The sequence below is a fragment of the Clytia hemisphaerica genome, unplaced genomic scaffold (genome assembly GCF_902728285.1).
Source record: "Clytia hemisphaerica strain Z4C2 unplaced genomic scaffold, Clytia hemisphaerica genome assembly, whole genome shotgun sequence".
Classification (NCBI taxonomy): domain Eukaryota; kingdom Metazoa; phylum Cnidaria; class Hydrozoa; order Leptothecata; family Clytiidae; genus Clytia; species Clytia hemisphaerica.
The window spans coordinates 258,948-279,536 of record NW_027103956.1 but is presented as its reverse complement, the minus strand read 5'-3'; the positions used below and the strand labels follow the sequence as shown (position 1 = coordinate 279,536).

General features: G+C 36.6%; 1 protein-coding gene across 1 annotated transcript; it reads left to right on the top strand.

Annotated features, from left to right (window-relative positions):
* Positions 1 to 3,500: 3,500 nt before the first annotated feature.
* On the top strand, positions 3,501 to 20,478 carry LOC136810136 (palmitoyl-protein thioesterase 1-like). The gene is made up of 8 exons (XM_067066703.1): positions 3,501 to 3,708; positions 17,408 to 17,517; positions 17,845 to 17,972; positions 18,249 to 18,319; positions 18,518 to 18,711; positions 18,851 to 18,949; positions 19,551 to 19,622; positions 20,057 to 20,478. The coding sequence occupies exons 1-8, from the start codon at positions 3,606 to 3,608 to the stop codon at positions 20,177 to 20,179; spliced, it is 900 nt and encodes a 299-aa protein (XP_066922804.1). The 5' UTR covers positions 3,501 to 3,605; the 3' UTR covers positions 20,180 to 20,478.
* Positions 20,479 to 20,589: the final 111 nt, after the last annotated feature.

Genomic DNA, 20,589 nt, shown 5'->3' with positions numbered 1-20,589 from the left:
TAAGGAAAATCATTTAAAATCAAGTGCGTTAAAAATATTTTAGATAGAACACTATTTGATTTAGCTATAAAGTCCATTTGCTTTAACTGTGCACTAATCCTTGTTTTACTTGTCATTTTTCAACAAATACTTCATTTCCCATTATATAACATATATACCGCTGAAAAGATACTGTAATTCAGAGCACTATAATTTCTGCAGAAAACAAGTCAAACAAATTTAGAAAATAGAGATGAAACCTAAGAAGAGTAAATCTGCAACCTCATCCCCATTCTATTCCACCCCAGGTTTTATCTACCTTATCTTATTATCTTTATCTACCTTTATCAACTAGCCCCTTTTACGCTGACTCTTATTACGCCACAGCCTAATTTTGGGCATACGCCAATTTAAGGCTGTTAATAATGCCAACATTTGTAAAAATGGCTACTTATGCTTCAAATTAATAAATAATGACAAAATTTACATTAAAATGTCATTTTTCGGTAGTAAACTGTTGAAAATTCCATCGAAAATCACTGATTTTTAAATATATTCATGATATGCAAAACTGGAGAGTCTTTTGAGAACTTTTAAAATATTCCACCCAATACATCACTTAAACAATGGAGAAAATGGCGTATTGGGTGGAACAAAAACAGAAAAGTTGCATAATTTCGTGAAGCAATTGCAGTGGTGCATATCATGAATTAAATATTTCCCTGAAGTTTTAAATATGGAATAAAGCAATGGATAATTTTTGTCTTCGAATCATACCTAAAATCCTTTAAATTGAGAAATAATGATAAAAAATTTATGCCGCTTTTAGGTTAAAATTGCAAAATTTTGGCCTTTTTTACGCCACCCCTTTTAACACCAGCCCTTATTACGCCACAAGCTTAAAAATAACACCAATGAGAGCCGGTGTAAAAAGGGTCGATTAGGTACTTTATTGATTGAACACAGAGAATATACCCTGGTATAGGCTGATGTGAAAATAACATGTCATAAAAATACCTAAGGTTGCTGGCTTCTTCATTAAGACGGAAGACATATCTGGACTTATTTCTTACTTTCCAGTCTCTTGTTCATAGTTTTTCTGACTTTCTGGGTCTTTGTGAGTTATTGGTCAGCCCCGGTGACCCTTCAAATCGGTTCCGCGATTTTTTTTCCATCCGCAGCGCATTTGGACTTATTTTTTAAATCTGATTTCGGATTATTTTCGGAAAACAAGTTATCGGTAAAACTTTGGCGCGAAAAATACTTTCTATTGGAAGAGAAAAGAAACACGTCACTATGAGAATAATAAAAGAACACTATATAAAAGAAGAAAGTAGTAAAAATTAAAATTTTTTGTTTATTCAATAAATTGAAAGAAGCTGATGCATTGTAAATAAATAGACAGTATAAAAGAAAGTTTTTTATGATTGGTTTTGAGGCTTTCTTGTCTGGAGAGAGTTTTTGTGTGTAAGAAAGCAGAGAAATGAACGTCAAAGTGTGGCGTAACATTAACAGAGACTTGGAATCATCATAACTTTTGATTGAGTTATCGAAACTGGACGGAATTTTCGACGCAGCTTCCTCAATATAAAATGCACTCATTCACATTATACTAGGGGCCTACTTAGTTCAACACATCAATTAAAACAATCTGACAAATGTGACGAAAGCTGCAGTGAACAGTGAACATCTAAAGCGACCGCCTCGGATATACTTTCTCAGAGAATAACGAACAGGTTTAAGACATTCTAACGAACAGATTTAGGTGAAATTTCCCGGAGGGGGGGGGTTTACTTAGGCAAAATGGATGCGAACCATAAGGGTACCTTTTTGCAGGCCTCAAAAGTCTTTCAGAGGGGTACAAATTCATAAGTTAGTCTCTAAAAGGGTCCCAAAATCACGAAAATCGAAAATTTTTCTCTAAAAAGGACACGATTTCCAGAAATTTTGACCAAAATTTGGTGAAAATCAAACCGAAATTTGGAAAAAATCTACCAAAATTTTAGGAAAGTCTCTCAAAGGGTCCCAAAATCATCAAAATTTTGTCTCTCAAAGGGTTGACTTTTGGCTCGGACACCCGTCACCTCGTAAACTTAGTACCCCCCCCCAAAGGTGAAATTCCAACATCTATCCCATGTCCACTTTTGGACAAATCCAACTTTGTGTTAAACATTTTTTCGTCTGAAGTTTCAGCCAAAATGAGCTTTTCAACCTCTTTGACTTTAACAATGAATTAGGTTTCTTGATTGTACTTCCTTCTAATCGTTTTAAGCTTATTGGGCTGACCTTCCAACGCAGCTGGTTTATTTTCTATGTTTTCCAACTGACTGAATGACTTACCGAAAGATCGCCAACGGTGGGATTCGAAACTCACTAAATACAAAGTTCTGTTGTACAAACTACAGACCAGACTACATTAAGAGAAAATCACAAAAGATGCTTGTGTCAAGCTCCAACCCAAACCCTTTAACTGATAATAACCACGTTCAGCCGGTCATTTTGAATGAAAACAAAAGTTAAAAAGGGCATGCTATCAGTGAAAGTTATTGTGACATGTTATGACAGAAAGTATGATTGATAAACTTGGTGGAGTTATCAAAACAAATTTGTTGTCAAAGAGATTTAAAGGACCCTGCCGACGCACCGGATTGTCCGGTGTATTTGTCTGGTGGCAAAAAGTATCCGGTGTCAGTCCGGTGTTGCATACAGGGAATTTTGGACGTAGGACATTTATTAAACAAAAAATTAAGAAACACCGGACGCACAGGACTGGTCATGTCCGGTGTTTTGATTGTCCGGTGGGAAAAAATATCCTTACTTCTGCGACACCGGACATCCGACTACCTTAAGTCTGGTGTAGAAATTTTCCGGTGGGAAAAAAATCCTCATTTTACACCGGACTTTCGCGTGTCCGGTGTTCGTTAAGTCCGGTGCATTGGCAGGGTCCTAGATTTAATTAACATTAAGTAAAAATTCAGGCCAGATATCAACCAACAAGTCCCATGTTGCGTACACTCCGTCCCAAGTTGGAGCAGTTGACGGTACCCCCTGGGCTAATGCAGAGAGATAATAAAAAAATCAAGCTCAAGATAATGCCAAAAAAAAAGTCCATCTAAAACAGACACAGACAAGAACCCTTTTTTTGAAAACAAAATGGAAATTTCAAATTGTCAGATTTTTAAAAAGTTCAAAATGATCATTAAAAGATAGTTTTCAATCTTTGTTTTGAAGTAGTGCTTACCAAGGAAACCTCAATCAGTGTATCCATGTCATCAAAATACGATAGTACTCATAATGTAATGAATAATTCATGATCCAACTGTTTTTGGAGTCTTTGGTGTGTGATTCCCCTTTCATTTTCTTTCTTGCTTCGATTCGAAATAAATGAGAGTTTTATGTTTACATCTCGCCCACCCCAGTCTGGAAGTTCGAATATTAACTTTCTAAAGTTTGACGCAGCGAGACATACCGTGGAAACGATTAGCCTAGTTTCCTAAGAATAATGTTTTCGGGCTAGTTATAGTCGAAAACGAAAGTGCTTTTTGGTCACAAGATCTCTAAAAATTTTCTCTGCAACCCAACACAAGCTCAAACAGCAGCGCTGCAAACACCCACTCAAAGTCAAAATGGCAAAGGTATTTGGTGTTTTATGTTTTTTTCATTTGGTAGTTGGCACTCTCTCTTTGGCTACAAATGTTACTGTTCCTGTTGTGATCTGGCATGGGATGGGTAAGAAAGATTTTTTTTTCATTTTTATTATTCATTCATCATTCATTTTTTTCAATAAGAAGGGGCCGTCGACAAACAACTTTCCTTTTTTTAACGACCTGAGGCCGTTAAGGTTCAGACCCCCTCCCCCCCTACGTCTTAGCGGCCAAAAAAATTCTTCAAAAGTAAATACTTTCACTGGTCCATGGCCGCCATGCCCATGTTCTTTCGATTCGTAATCCTCAAAATTCTTCTTTTCGCACGGAATAAACATGTGGTTTTGAGCCGTGACCTTCTAATTTTGAAACTCCAAGCCCCGCAGCAAGTCAGGGCAGGATGGGTGGAGCAAGGAGTCAACTAAGGCGGAGGGAAAAATTGCTGACTTTCGTCACGTGACCAGTCATTTTTCTCGTCGAAGCATTTAATTGGTGATTGGGAATAAGGTGAATGTTGTGTGGTTGCTTTGGTCTTAGCCTTTCTTCACATGTTTCTACTTTTTGGACTGATGAAATTTGTAAGTGACTTAACTGGGAAAAGTTAAAGGACGACCCACGGCAGGGCCCGAACATGTTCGGGCCTGTTCGGACCATGCTCGAGCCACAAAAAAGTATTATTGAATCGGCCCAAACAAAAAAGAAAAATACCCAATAAACAAGTCTAGCTATCATGTCTTTATTTTAAAGGAACATCAGTAAGTAAGTAAGTAAGTAAGTAAGTAAGTAAGTAAGTATTTATTTACCATTTAACACTACAGAAAAGATACAAGTGATGATATGCACAAAAAATATATGGAAGGAGACCGCCTTATAGTCTAGCTAATCAAAAAGATGCGGCCACCTAAGTACAGATTGCGTTTATAACACATTGTAAATTAGTAAAAAAAATATTTATATATTTTTAAGAATTTTGTTATGTAATGAAAAATAAATTAAAAGAAAGTTTGCTAACCTTTCTTGGTAGGGGAGGGGTGTGCTCAGTATCTCCCAAGACAGTGAGTAAGGGCAAGAGATTTAACAAAACTGAAATCAGATGAGCTCAGGGTAATATTTGGATAAGATCGCTGCATGCTGTTCCAATGTGTTATGCAAAACTTAGAGAAAGATTTGTTCCCAAAGGTAATGGTGTTGTAGGAGGGAACAAAAAGTAGTTTCAAACATGCTCCTCTGGTACTTTGAGTGTTTTCGTCTTCAGCATCGAGCTGAATAAAGTTAAAAAACTCCAGAAGGTCAAAGGGTAATTTGTTATTTAGGAATCTGTGGACAAAAGATATATTAAGGCATTTGACAAGGTCAAAAATCTTGAGAATTTTGAGATCAGAAAAGAGTGGAGAAGAAGGGCATCGAGAGTTGTTAAAAGTAATAAGACGTAAGGCTTTCTTTTGAAGGATAAATATAGGTTTGGAGGTGGTATTGTCAGTAAGACCCCAGAGTTGGCAACCATACTGAAGATGAGAATGAAAAAGAGCATAATAAATGTTAACTAAGGTTTTTGTTGAAACATAGTGCCTGAGCTTAGATATAATACCATTTGCTCTGGCAAGTTTAGCTGATAAAGATGTAGTGTGGGCTTTCCAGTTGAGGTGCATGTCAATCAAAACGCCAAGATATTTGATATTTAAACTTTGAAAAATTTTCTTACCTCCAATTTTAAGAAAAGGAACAAAAGGAAGAATTTTTCGACAGTGTCTGAAAATTAAAAATTCAGTTTTTCCAGCGTTAAGGGATATTTTATTGGCTTTGAGCCAAGTTTGGAGGGATCTTAGGTCACGATTGACTCTGTTGCAAAGGGAAAGAAGATCATCATTAAAATGTAAAATATGGGTATCATCGGCGAAATGAAAAGTTTCACTTGAAAAGATTGCATTGTGAAGATCATTAATATAGATTAAAAATAAGAGAGGTCCTAGAACAGAGCCTTGTGGAACACCATGAGGGATTATTTTAATAGAAGATTTATTGGATGAAATAGAGACAAACTGGGATCTGTTAGATAAATATGATCTGAACCAGTCATTAGCCTTTCCTCTAACCCCATAGTGGTCCAGTTTTGAAATTAGAATAGAATGATCAACAGTGTCAAAAGCCTTTTGCAAATCAACAAAAACACCACACACAAAGTTACCATCATCAAGAGATTTCCGAATACGTTCAACGATATTAAGTAAGGTATGGATGGTTGAGTGAGATCTACGAAAACCAAACTGGCGCTCAAAAAATACTCGATGAGAATCTAAGAAAGTAATAAGACGAGAGTACATAAGTTTCTCAAGAATTTTCTCTATGTTGGAAAGAAGAGATATAGGGCGATAATTAGATATTTCAAGTGGAGAGCCTTTGTTTTTGAAAACAGGAATAACTTTCGAGAGTTTAAGCATTGAGGGAAAACAACCAGATTCAAATGAAAGGTTAAAAAGAAAAGAAAGGGGTCCAGAGAGGTCAAACTTTAGAAGACGAAGAATTTTTGGGGAAATGCTATAAGGGCCAGATGATTTGTTAAAGGATAAAGAATTAATTGTTAGTAAAACTTCAGCAGGGTTAACACGATCAAGAAAAATAGAGTTCCTAATGCGATTTTTGAGATAGTGAGAGAAGTGACGATTGGTTGGACCAATTTTGGAACGGACAGTATCTGCAATAGAAGTAAAAAAGTCATTGAAGCCATTGGCAACAACGTTTGGGTCAGAGTTGAGATGGCCATTGACACGAACAGATGAAGGAGAAGATTTGGAATCAGATCCAATGATATCTCTGATCCCTTCCCAGACTTTCAAAATATTTGTAGCATGAACGGAGAAAAAATTGGAATAATAATTATTCTTACTCTTACGTGTAAGAGTAACTATGAGATTTTTGTATGTTTTATATCTTTGATAGTAAAAAGATTTCATAATAGGGTCCTTGGTTTGAATATATTTTCTAGAATAAAATTGACGTTGTGAGATTGATTTAATAATTCCGGGGGTGATCCATGGTTTAGCCCGAGTTTTTTGTTGGCGTTTGGTCACAACAACAGTTGGGACATGTTGATCAATAAGGTCTTGGATAAGATCATAAAAGGTTTTGAAAGCTTGATCAACATCTGTTATTCGATATAATTTATTTACCCAATCAATATTAAGAAAATCAAAAATAAAATCTTGTTGTTTAAAGTTTTTCCAGTCCTTTCGGAAGATTTTTTCATTCTTTGGTTTTACAGAGGGACCACAGACAAGATGAAATTGAGGAAGATGATCAGAGATAGAATAAAGCAAATTTCCTGAAAAGGTACGCTTTTCAGAAATTGAAGAAAAAATATTGTCAATAAGTGTCATGGAGTGGTCAGTAATTCGAGTCGGAAGAAAAATATTAGGTATAAGAAAGTGTGATCCAAGGTTGTTCAAGTAAGATAAGATATTGGGATCAGAAGAAGTGTTCAAAAGATTAATGTTGAAATCACCTAGCAAAAGAATTTGTTTATTTTCTTTGTTGATTTTATTCAAAAGTGGTTCAAGAAGTTTATTGAATTCATCAAGCGAAAAAAGAGGGTGTTTATAGATGGATCCAACAATAATATTAGTAGAGTTTGGATGCTGGATTTCTGCAAAAGTAGATTCAAGAAGGGTTGAGCAATACAACATAGAGTCAAGATCTTTGCGGGGTTCAAAAGAGAAATTTTTCGAAATGTATAACATAGTGCCACCAACAGAAGCCTCTGTAGGCGTGTAAATTGGTTCCTGAAAATTTTCAAGATTGAAGTTGAAAGATGGTTTTTTCCCCTTCAAAATACGGGTTTCGGTGATCGCCATAACATCAAAATTAAAATTGAGTTTAGAAATAAGAGTGGTTAGATCATCTATGTGTAGAGCTAATGAAGCAATATTAAGGTGAAGAGAAGAAAAAGAGAAGGGCCCGCTTTCACGGGCAAGTTTCTGGAAGTCAGGAGTTTTGTAGTACTTACAGTCAGCAGCCATGAGATTATCAAGGTCCAGACAGTTGTTTTGGCAGTGGTCAGAAATTAGGTGAAGATTACGAGCAACATCAATAAGTTTAGGGTTTAGGGCACCAGAGAGGGAAGGTTGGGACTTGAGATTAAAGGGAAGAGCCCCAAGGAGACATTTGGGGCAGTACCAGTCGTTAGGACTGGTAGATAAAAATTGAAATTCAGCAAGAGTTAAGCCTGAGCATTTTAGGTGAGTCCAAAGTTTGCAGGAGTCACAGAATATAGAGTTACCTTCTTCTTTGACTGTCTTAGAACATACTGAGCATGGGAATAGTGTAGGCATAAAAGTAAACTTACTTAATCATGGGAATAGTAGAATTTAATTTTATTTGCCTTTCCTGGTTTATCATCATCCATTGTTAAATATTTTCATTAGACAAATTCAAAGTTCCAAATACCAGTTTGATTCACAAAGTTGTATAACAGTACAAAAAACGATCCAGAAAAATTCTGCTTCGAATAGGAGAAGACCATGAGAAAAGGGAACGGGATGAAGAATAAAAAGAAGACCATATTATGTAAGATTCAAATCATTCTTTTTAATAATTTTCCTAACTTAATTGGAAAATAGATGATTAACTTTTATATATATATTTGAACAATATATATTTGAATAAAGATGAAGATTTTTAAATTTGTTTGCTAAAATAAGGAATTTAAAATATAAATATTGGGTCCTGAAATTACACGCGCGATCGTAGCAAGTTTTCGAAAATCTGGCCCAAACATGGTCCGAAACTGGGCGGGCCCGCGCGGGCCATTTTTAAAAAGTATTAATCAGGAGGCCCGAACATGTTCGGGCCATGCCGTGGGTCGTGTTGAAGGCAGCAGATCTCAAACCTCAAATCTACGCCAAGGATATCCGGCGCACAAGCCGCAATTTCCAGACTGGCATATGGTCCACTCCCCCCTCCCAGAAATTTGGGGATACCTCAAAAAAAAAAGTTAGTCACACTAGGAAATCAAGCTTTCAGAAAAAACAACATCAGTCATCAGTCATCTACAGGATGTATTAGAAACAACATAGCAACTCCAGAAGATTTTTCAACTTTTTAATATTTATTTTCGAAACCTATCCTATCTTGTAGAGCTTTGAAAAAGTAAGAAAATGAGGGGTCATAGGCCTCTAGAGGATAAGTGGCTGTAAAGATATTCAAATTTTAGTGTCGAAAATTTGACTAAAAATGTCAAAAAAAAGGTTAGGAAAATAGCTTGGAAAAATTTGAAAAATGTGTCAAAAAAGAAAAAAGATTTTTCCAGTCATGCCAGGGGGGGGGGGTCGGTAGTAAAATCTCAGACATATATGAGTAGTAAAAGGATTTTTATGAATTTTTACATACCACCACCCAGACTCTTGGAAGAGGTAGTTTTTGGGACAATTTGTCATAGAGACCACCTATTTTTTTGTTGCTTTTAGGACTGATTTTACAAAAAAAGCTAAAAAATGATTATTTCTGTGACACATTTTTCACTTAGTACAAAAATTAATGTTTTGCCCTTAGAATTAAAGTTTTTTTTATACTGACAAAAAATTTTGAGAATTTTTTGTTTGCAGCAAACAACTTTCCAACAGAAATTTTTTTTTAAATTATAAAAATTTTCAGATTTTTTCAGAAAAGTCATCCAAAAAATTAAAAGAATTACAAAAATAGCCAAAATTAGCTAATTTTACCAGTTTTAACTACCCAGGTAGTAAAATTTTTTCAACATTTAACACATAGATACCACCCATTTTAGTATTTAACTACCCTGGGTAGTAAATTTTTTTTTAAATTTTTCGTCACACCACCACCGTAGTAAACGTCATTATGTCTGAGATTTTACTACCGACCCCCCCTGGTCATGCTTCTTTAATTTAGCATATCTCTTTTTCTAGTGTAGCTAGAGACCTGAAATTCAGAGGGAGGATTCTTTGATGATATTAGACTATCATCATATGAAAATATTTGTAAGATATATTTAGTATATTTATCAAAATAATGAAAGAAATATCATTTTTTGAAAAAAGAAGACATTGCATTGTTTTATTTTTGTTTTTGAAGAAAATACCATGAGAGGTCCTAAATCCAACACCACTGCCTAATTCCGACCCCCCAAATAACTGTTATGAAAAAAAATTCTATGTTTACAAACATTCCCTCTCCAAGTTGAACAGTAAACTATTGCTATAACTCTCGAAACAAAACATCTAACAAGATAGCTGTAACGTCAAGATGTCAATTAAAGTAATTAAAAAGTGTGAGTTGTAAAAATAATTACCTTTTATTCTGGATCATTTGCTCATGTTTAAAACAATGGGGAACGATAACAGTTTTGTAATAAAAGTATCTTGTGCGGGATAAATACGAAACAACTTGGGCTGGTTTCCATCAAGAAACAAACAGGCTAAATTGCAAAAATGGCGCAAAGTTGAAAAAAGGGCGGATGCGGTAGCACTTAATTTGAATAACAAAACAAACATCAAATCAATGAGGCGGCAACTATCAACGCCCTCTTTACCACCCATAAGTCCGGATGTTTATTTATGGAAGGCCCACAATCAAGCCAAGTGCCAGTGTAAAGTAATAAAAACCAGGCTTGATTACGTAACGTTTCAAAATGAGCACGCTCGTACACAGACCTCATTTTATATTTTCGTGTGCTTTGGAAAATCAAAACATCTCATTACTTTTTATGATGCTGTTACTACTGTTGTCATTTGTGACGTTCTGCATATTGCAATAAAAAATTATGTTTTGTTATAAGAAGCAATTATTGTTATTTGGTTCAATTGGTTCAGTGTATCAAATCTCTGAGTTTAGTTGACACTTTGGTATCTTTGTTGCGTCACAGTGAAAGGTTTGTTTTTATTTTAGTTTGTATCTTTGAAAGACCCCATCGGATTTAGGCAGTGGTGTCGGATTTAGGACCTCTCACAGTAGCTTGGAAAAGGTTGAAACGAGTCAAAAAAGGTGGTAGAACCCATTTTCAAGGGGCTTCTGGAAATGGAGGAACAAAAAGTTATATATAAGTAAAGATTAAGTTTTTCTGAAAGGAGAACTTTTTTGGGACATTCCCATGCTATAGAAGCAAAAAAGTGAAAAAACTACATGAAAATGAAAGAACTGGAATTAGCGATTGTGATTAATTTGAATTCCTCACCCTTTTTCTGATAAACATACAAAGTTTCAGTCTTCAACTATTTGTTCCTCCGTTTCCAGAAACATTTGTTCATCAACAGCTGCAAATATTTTTTCTCCCACGGAATTCAAATTCTTAAATGTTGCAAAAACGTTCTGCAATTTACCAATTTCCTTTCTAGCCCATGTCCACAGTGTTATATACCGTGGAAAGCTAAGATCACGGGCTTTCTTTTAGTAAAAACCGGAACGCTTTAGCATACATAGAAAAAAAGTTAGAAGGGTTCAAAGTTCACAAAAAAATTAAATATTTGGTTTGACGTCAATGAAAGTTGCATGACTTCTGGAGTCGCTAACAAGGATGAGAGTTACCTGAATAAAGTTCAAGTTCCCAAGACAATTAATTAAAACTTTAGCCAGAATATCAACCAACTAAATTTTGTCATTTATTAATTCCCGAGACAGCGCTTTGATTTTTAATAAGGCCTTGTTTATACGCTAAAGTGAAAATAATTCCGCACATGTAAATGGGTCAATGTTTGAGGTCCGGCAAAATTTCCAGGAAGTAGCCTATCTGGTGGTGCGCCGATCTAGGTGGGTTCCGTCTCCCCCATAGATCTTTTTCTTGGGAAGTTGATTTTCAGATTAGTTTTCAAGGTTGGCTTGTCCCAAATTTGTTCATCTATGGCTCAAATTTTGGGCAATTTCTCATATAGCTTTTGAAAATGTTAATTTCATTAAAAAGCGCTGGGTTATTTTTTCATAAATCCCTTTAGAAGTTTTGCGACGCATTTTTCGCTTGCGAGTCAAGTAAACAATATAGCGCTTTTGCACTATTAATCTTTGATAGGCATTTTGGCGGGACGCTAGTGTGACTAACTGTTAAAAAAGTCAGGTACCTGGAAGTATTCTTAAATTTAGGGGGTACCTGATATGTTTGAGGGTACCTACATTTTCACAAAGGGGGGCGCAGGCTGTTGTTTGTGTTTAAAATTTTCTTGAAGCCCTTGAAACCCTTGAAAAATCAATATTATTTTGGGGACCCTTGAGGTGCAAGATTTATACCCTTGAAAGGATTCAACCTCGAGAGATGAAAATTCAACCTTTCTCCTATTGTCAACAGATTTCCTTGAAATCTTTTAAAACTATCAAAGATCAACTAAAAACCCTAGAAACTCTTGAAAGTTTGCGGTAAAAAAAAACTTAAAACCCTGGAAAATTAGTCAAAAATTACCCTTGAAACCCTTGAATTTGTTGAAAAAGAAATGATGCCCACCATGGAAGTATTTTCCCAGGAATGACAAAAGAGCAGAAAATCCTTTATTTAATTTTTAACAATAAGTTTGGGGGCTACTTTTGTTATATGTTATGATAGACTAGCTATCTAACTCTCCTAAGCTCTAAGAGCCAGCTTCCTAGCTGGTCCCGTTTCTACCTGCACATAACCATCTTAGTGTATATCTACTTCCCTGTACATAGCTATATTATTATCTAGTCTTTCTCATTCAAGATGGCGACCTAAAGCTGAACAGCTCATTACAGTCTCTATTCTATCTGTCTCAATCCTCTTGTATAAGATCATAACATGGTGTCAGAACATTGACTTCAAGTCAGAAGAACCTACTCCTGCATTTGGTGGTAATATTTTTGTCAATATGGACAGCCTCAAAGCACCAAAAGCACTTAATCTGGATTCAACTTGCAACCATGCTGAACTGTGGAAATCATGGAAGCAATCGTTCCAAATCTTCCTGCAAGCAACAGAATCATCAACCAAGCCTGATCTGGTGAAATCCTCCATACTCCTCCACTGCATTGGCAAGCAATGTAAAGAAATTTACGACACTTTCGAATTTGAAGAAGGTGATGAGATGAAACTCAACATCATCTTACAAAATTCGACAATCACTTTAAACCAAGGAAAAATTTGACCTTCATGAGATTTTCATTCTTCACCACTCGTCAAACAGAAAACGAAAAGTTTGATGAATTTTACACACGTATCAAAAAGATGAGTGAAGATTGCGAATTTAATCAATTACGTGACTCTTTGATAAAAGACATGATAATCATTGGACTCAGAGACAAAAAACTACAGGAACGACTCCTACGAGAAAACGATATAACTCTTGAAAAAGTACTTTCAAACTGTCGAGCTTCAGAAGCATCTAAACTTCAAACAAAATCCATCCACCACAAAAATGACCTACCCTTACCATCATCATCGTCCCATCCACTTGAACGAGACGTAAACCATATCGACCAACGTCATTCTAAAAGTAAGGAAATTATTAAACACTGTAAATTTTGTGCTGGTAGTCACCATCGAGGAGCATGTCCTGCCTACGGCAAGTTGTGCAATAACTGTAAATCCAAAGGACATTTTTCCAAATGCTGCACTAAATCATCCAAGGGAAACCACGACTCCAACAAATCCAAAGGTCCACGAAATAGAAAACCTCCACGTAAACAAATCCACCACGTAGAACCTCAACTCCCAGAACTCGCTACCGACTCTGAATCTGAATCTGAGGATGAATTTTACCTAGGATCGATTGAACTCTCCAACAACGATACTCCACCAGAAGTTGATGCTATCAAAGTAGAATCAACAGCCGAAATCGATCAAATTTCCGACCCTACAGCCACAAAACACCCAGATTGGCTCATTGACCTCAACACAAATGGCACACCAATAACATTTAAAATCGATACCGGTGCCAGAGCTAATGTCATTCCGATATCAACCTTCAAACGCCTTCGTAAACTGCCAGACTTTTACCATCGAAGTATAAACTGACAGCGTATAATAAAACTGACATTTCTATAGCAGGTCAATGTATTCTTCGCATCAAACACCGTAATGGATCAACACCAACAATGTTTTTCGTTACCAAGGAAGATGCATCACCAATCCTCAGCTTGAAAACGTCGTGTGATTTAGATTTAATTCAACGCATAGAAACTCTCAACACAGAATCCTCTGATCTTGTCAACGAGTACAATGACTGTTTTGGAGAACTTGGTACCCTCCAAGACAAGTACCACATTGTGACCGACCCAAATGTACCACCAGTAGTCGATGCCTGTCGAAATGTACCAATACCTCTGCGCGAAAAACTGAAGAAAGAACTTCAACGCATGACTGATCTAAATGTTATAACTAAAGTGACTGAACCAACAGACTGGGTATCTTCGCTAGTAGTCGCCTACAAGCCTAGTGGAGCGCTCAGAGTCTGTCTTGATCCTCTAAATCTCAATAAAGCCATCAAACGTCACCATCACAAACTACCCACCGCTGAAGAAATCCTATCTCAAATGTCCGGAGCCCGTTATTTCACAAAACTCGACGCATCAAATGCATTTTGGCAAATCGAACTCGACGAAGAAAGCTCTAAACTCTTGACTTTTAATACACCTTTCGGTCGTTATCGTTATCTCCGCATGCCCTACGGTATCCACTCAGCAAGTGAAATTTGTCAAGCTCGCATCGCAAGCATTCTCTCTAACGTAGAAGGAGCTGTCAACGCCCAAGACGATATCATCATCTGGGGAAACACCCTTGAACAACTCAGAGAACGTACCAAAGCCACTCTCGAAGAAATCCGTAAATCAGGACTTAAGTTACGAAAGGACAAATGTCAATTCAACAAAACTCAGCTAACTTTCCTCGGACATCTCATCTCAGCTGACGGAACATCGCCTGATCCACAAAAAACCGAAGCAATTCTCAACATGCCAGATCCAACAAACGTCAAAGAACTCCAACGCTTTCTCGGAATGATCACTTATCTCGGCAAATTCATTCCTCGTTTATCTGATGAAACTGCACCTCTTCGCACTCTCCTCGAAAAAGACGTAATTTGGACATTTGATGAACCCCAACGTAATGCCGTACAAAGACTGAAAGAACTTGTCACATCCAGTCCTGTTCTCCAGTACTACAATCCGAACATCCCGACCCGAGTCTCATCAGATTCATCAAAACTCGGTCTAGGAGCCGTCCTAGAACAACAACACGAAAACGAATGGCATCCAGTCGCATTCGCATCTCGCTCGTTATCGCCTGCCGAACAAAACTACTGTCCACTAGAAAGAGAGACACTCTCAATCGTATTTGCTTGTGAGAGATTTAGAGAATACATTTACGGACTAAATTTTGATGTATTCAATGACCACAAGCCACTGAAATCTATCTTTACCAAACCGTTATATCGAGCTCCAGCAAGAATCCAACGTTTTCTACTCCGCCTGCAACAGTTCAAATTCACTCTTCATTACGAACAAGGCTCGAAAATGTTTGTATCCGACACCTTAAGTCGCGCAGCCTTATCCGACACGACTTCAGAAATCCCTATTGAAGAACTCAATGCTTTCGTCGACTCAGTTATTCCAAACCTCCCGATGAGCGACAAGAGACTTGACCAATTCCGAACCGAAACCGCCAATGATGAAACACTTCAACATATCAAACACTACATCAAATCAGGATGGCCCAAAATCAAAGATATCCATCCAGCTGCTAAACCGTACTTCAACATCCGAGACGAACTTAGCATCAACTCCGATCTCATCCTGAAAGGACAACGCATCATTGTTCCTCGATCCATGCAGAGAGAAATTCTTCAACTCCTCCACATTGGACATCCCGGTATCGTTAAAGTCAAAGCTCGTGCCCGCACCACCGTCTACTGGCCAGGTATCAACAGTCAACTCGAAAACCTCTCCCAAACATGTCAACAGTGCCAAGAGTACCAAAACCGTCAACGTCCGGAAGCACCTTCAACACGACATTCCAGAAACGCCATGGACCAAAGTTGGAACCGACCTCTTCCATCTTTTCAGAAACATTTCTGCTAATTGTCGACTACACCTCCAAGTTCTTCGATATCAGTGAACTACCTGATGCAGAAAGTCCAACCGTCGTTGCCCATAGCAAAGCCATTTTCTCACGTTATGGCATTCCCAAAGAAATTGTCTCCGACAACGGACCTGAATATTCAGCCAAAGCTTACAACGACTTCTGTGACAAATGGGACATCAATCACAACACAAGCAGTCCGGAATACCCAAAATCCAATGGTCTTGCAGAACGTACTGTACAAACCGTCAAACGGACTCTCAAAAAAGCACACAAAGCGGGAGAAGATCTCAACCTTTCTCTTCTCGCCCTACGTACCACTCCATCCAACATCGGTGAACCATCTCCAGCCGATCGCATGTTCAACAGATCACCAAGAACGCTCCTACCCACCATCACCAGCAAAGCTCCAAAACGTCAACACAAGCCTCAGACCATCAAACCGAACACAACTCAACATGTCAAACCAGAGCTTTGCCCAGGAGACACCGTCCGCATCCATGATGGCAAAAGCTGGTCACGCACAGGAACCATCGTCAGCAAAGCCAACCAACCTCGATCTTACCACATCAAAATGTCAAATGGTCGTACACTCCGTCGCAACCGTCAACACATCCTAAAGACTAAATCTGTCATTCCATCCCAACATGACAGTGATGACGACAGTAGCCTCGTCGACCCAGACCCTGTCGAACAACCACCTAACATCGACAATGATGGCTACGATTCCGACGCTACCATCCCATTCATGGAAGATGAAGACGAACCACCACAACCCAGAAGTACATCAGGACGTACGCTTAAAGCTCCCAAACACCTAAGGGACTACGTCACAAAATGAACTGTAATTTACTTCTGTCTATTTTACTTCAGTCACCAAGCTCGGTGATGAAGGAACTTTTAAGCTTGAAAGGGGGATGTTATATGTTATGATAGACTAGCTATCTAACTCTCCTAAGCTCTAAGAGCCAGCTTCCTAGCTGGTCCCGTTTCTACCTGCACATAACCATCTTAGTGTATATCTACTTCCCTGTACATAGCTATATTATTATCTAGTCTTTCTCATTCAAGATGGCGACCTAAAGCTGAACAGCTCATTACAGTCTCTATTCTATCTGTCTCAATCCTCTTGTATAAGATCATAACAACTTTAGAATTCTAAAAATTTTGGGGGTACCAAAATGATTGGGGTACCTAAATTTTTTGGGGGTACCTGAAGCCTGGAGGACCCTATGATGCACAGGTCCAAACAGGAAATATTTGAAGACTTTGAGCTATCAACAAGGTGTTACTAAATCATTCTCTTTATATTCTCTCTATCATTTCTTAGAAAAAATGGCTGATTGTGGGTGAAAATGATATCCCACAGCATCAGTCTGTAGTCACTTAATTAACAAAGTTTTAGTTTGGATTCCCATAGGCTACAATTAAAAATGCCCCTTACCCACAAAATTGATCAGCGTTCAAAGCAGCAGGAAAGTTCTTCTGTCTCAGTTAAGTTGATAAAAAGCTTTTTCTACTCAAAATTTAGCTAAATTCAATAAGATATTATATTAATCTATTTAAAAGGCATCTAGCAAAAGGTCTATATCTTGTGACCAAAGTATATATAGTGAAGATCAGAGATCTGACCTCAAGGGGAGAAAGTGTTAAAAATAAAAAAATAAAATAAAAATGAAAAATAAAAAGAAACTAATATTTTTATAGTTATATGGTTTTTCTATTTTTGTTATGACTGATCAGGAATTTTTTCCTACATCAGGTGATTCTTGCTGCAATCCTCTCAGTATGGGAAACATAAAAAAGATGGTTGAGAAAAAGATACCTGGTGTCTATGTTAGATCATTGATGATTGGAAACAGTGTAGTGGAGGTAAATATGTGAAAATATTATGTTCTTTTAGTGACTTGTAAGCAGTATTTGCTCCACAAAACTTGCCAATTAATTTATGAAAAAGTGACTTGGTAGCGCTGAATTTCTTAGCTGTGACTGATTGTCGATAAAAAATAATTATGATTTTTATTTTTACCAGTATTTATTTGCACAATTTAAAAGTTCCTGTTTTAGGGCATTGTTTTTAAGTTGAATTATGATTTTTATTAAAGAAAATTTTTTTTGAATAAAATCTTAGAATATGCTTGCTTCATTTTCTTTTTAAAACAGTGTATTCTTACGAAACAAAATCATTTTTTACTTAAGGATACTGAGAATGGCTTTTTAATGGGTGGAGACGAGCAAGTGCAGCAAGTTTGTGACAAGCTTGCATCTGATGAGAAATTAAAAAATGGATATCATGCTATGGGATTCTCTCAAGGAGGACAATTTCTGTATGTAATTGTAATGTCAATATTAACCAAATCTTTTGATGACAGAGCTATCGCAGTTGTGATATTTTTCATGGTATATGGTTAATGCTAATAGGCTGTTGAAACAATTTCTGCAATGGTTCATTGCTGATTAATCATGGACAATCAGTAATTTTTTATTTGAGCTCTGATTTTCAATTGATTGTTGTGATCTGATAATGAGTCAGGAGGATCTATGAAACTTTACACTTCTAAATGAAATCCTCCTTCAATTCAGTAACTCATTCTATATTTTAGGCGAGCAGTTGCCCAGAGATGTCCAAATCCACCAATGAAAAATTTAATCTCTTTTGGAGGACAGCATCAAGGTGTGACCTGTTTTTCAAGTTTCTTCAAATCGCTTCGAATTTTAAATCAAAATAATAGGAAAATAATGAATAGTTACTGTAGTAGAAACAATAATTCAAATGGGTTTAATTCATGAAATTTGGTGCAGAAGTTTAATTTTAATCAACCGACGACGTTATCAAGTAGCTTGGCAAAAAAGTCTTTTACTCGTTTTTTAGGTGTGTATGGATTTCCAAGATGTCCTGGTGAAGCATCTATCCTTTGTGATTACATGAGAAAACTCTTGAACCTTGGTGCATACACATCTTACGTACAAAAACATTTGGTTCAAGCTCAATACTGGCACGATCCTTTGAATGAAGCTGAATATAGAAATGTCTCCTTGTTTTTGGCTGATGTCAATCAAGAAAAGGTATTTCTATTTTTGTTACTCAAAATGAGTTTTAAGGAATATCTTTTTTTTTCCTCTGGCCCCAAAGACTTTTAACGCCCTGTGGTATAAAGTCGTATCTTGAGTTATAAACAACCTATTAAAAAATATTTTTCAACAGAAAGTCAATCCAGATTACAAAACAAATTTGATGAAATTACAGAACTTTGTAATGGTTAAATTCTCTAAAGATACCATGGTTGATCCAAGAGACTCAGAGGTATAGAGATTTATTTACTGCATCAAATGATCTACTTTAATCAAACCAGGAATCAGGCTGTTGGTTTGGAAATCTTTTTATAGGGGGGTTTCTGTGAATTCCGCAATTTCGCCCCAATTTTGCCCCAGTTTCCGCCAAACCGTCTATAAAGGAATCAAAATTCTGCCACCGAAAATTCCTCTGAAATTATAGGTTTTGTGTCAAAAATTCCGGGTATTTTAAATATTTTTCGCCAATTCCGAAATTCTGCAAAACTTTTTACTAAATTCTGTTTTTCCGCACTAAAATAGTTCAAAATTCCGACTCCGACAGGGGACCCAATTTCCGAAATTCCTTCGAAAATGTCGTCAAATTCAGCCACCTTGTTGGCTTATCCCGCTCCTCCGCCAACAATGAAATCCCCTCCTTTATATCGAATCATTTATCTGTAAAAGAATACTTTAAAGCTCTCTTATAAAATCAGAATTTTTAAATTTTTATGAAAGTCATCATAAAAATAACAATATGAAATCTTACTATGGGGTATACTATTGTCGTGATTAGGAATAAAGTTAGAACGTGGTCATTGATATGTTAAGCATCTGATTCTCTTTCTTTTCAGTGGTTTGGATTTTACAAGCCTGGTCAAGCAAAAGAAGTTTATAAATTGCAAGAAAGTCCTCTTTACACCGAGGTATTTATATCCATATCGTTTTCTTTCACTCTCGCCCATGTCTAACTAAGGATCAGCGTCCTTTGAGTAGAAGGACCTGAAGATTTTACAGTTGAAGGTAATTGATTAAATCTCTGGTACCTAATAGCCGGGGGGTTTGGAAAAATTTTCAAAACTTAATAGGTGGGGGGAGGGGGTTGGAATAAAAATGTCCTAGCTGGAAATTTTTCGAAAAGGAGGCTAGTACAGCAGAATTAGGGAAAAAGAGGGGAACTTTCAAAAAAATGTTCCCAAAAATCAATAAACAGAGGGGGGTTGAAATAAGAATGTCCTGGGTGGAAAATTTTTAGCCCCCCAGGCTATTAGGTACCCGAGAGTAGGTATAGATGGCTTTAAGGTAAGAACAAAGGTTTAATTCAAACGGCTGATATTTTCTATTTTATTTCCCCCCATAGGATCGATTAGGATTGAAAGAAATGGATGCAGCTGGAAAACTTCATTTCTTGACCGCAGAAGGTAATCATCTTCAGTTCTCACAAGATTTCTTCAATGAACAAATCATGCCTTTCCTCAATTAAATAAAATTTATTTTACATCAGACTTATTAAGAATATAATCTGATAAAATGACCCCAAAAGAGTTCATGGAAAGTAGCATTTTTGAAATTGGGTTTTGGCATTACTGATCTTTCAGACTCATGATTTTTTTAGTTCATAATTTTTTAATTAATAATTTGTGTATTCAATTTTTTTGCATTTTCTTAATGATTTATTATACCTTAATATATTTTTTTCACTCTCACCCAAGCTCATGTAAATTACCTCATATGATTTCAAGAATCAAAATAAAAATGATATTTTTTGATATGAGAAACGAACACGTTTATCCAGATTATATTTTTCAGTTTTGAATGATCCGAGGGTACTGGAAAGGGATATATCTGCCTATATTTACGTAAGTCGATCAGTTTAAAGGCCGAACTTTTTTG

Bases quoted from the DNA above. Each gene is read 5' to 3' on its own strand.
- LOC136810136 (XM_067066703.1), top strand. From the start codon at position 3,606: ATGGCAAAGGTATTTGGTGTTTTATGTTTTTTTCATTTGGTAGTTGGC. The intron at 18,712-18,850 runs GTATTTCTATTT...ATTTTTCAACAG, and splicing joins CTGATGTCAATCAAGAAAAG to AAAGTCAATCCAGATTACAA. The intron at 19,623-20,056 runs GTATTTATATCC...TTCCCCCCATAG, and splicing joins AAAGTCCTCTTTACACCGAG to GATCGATTAGGATTGAAAGA.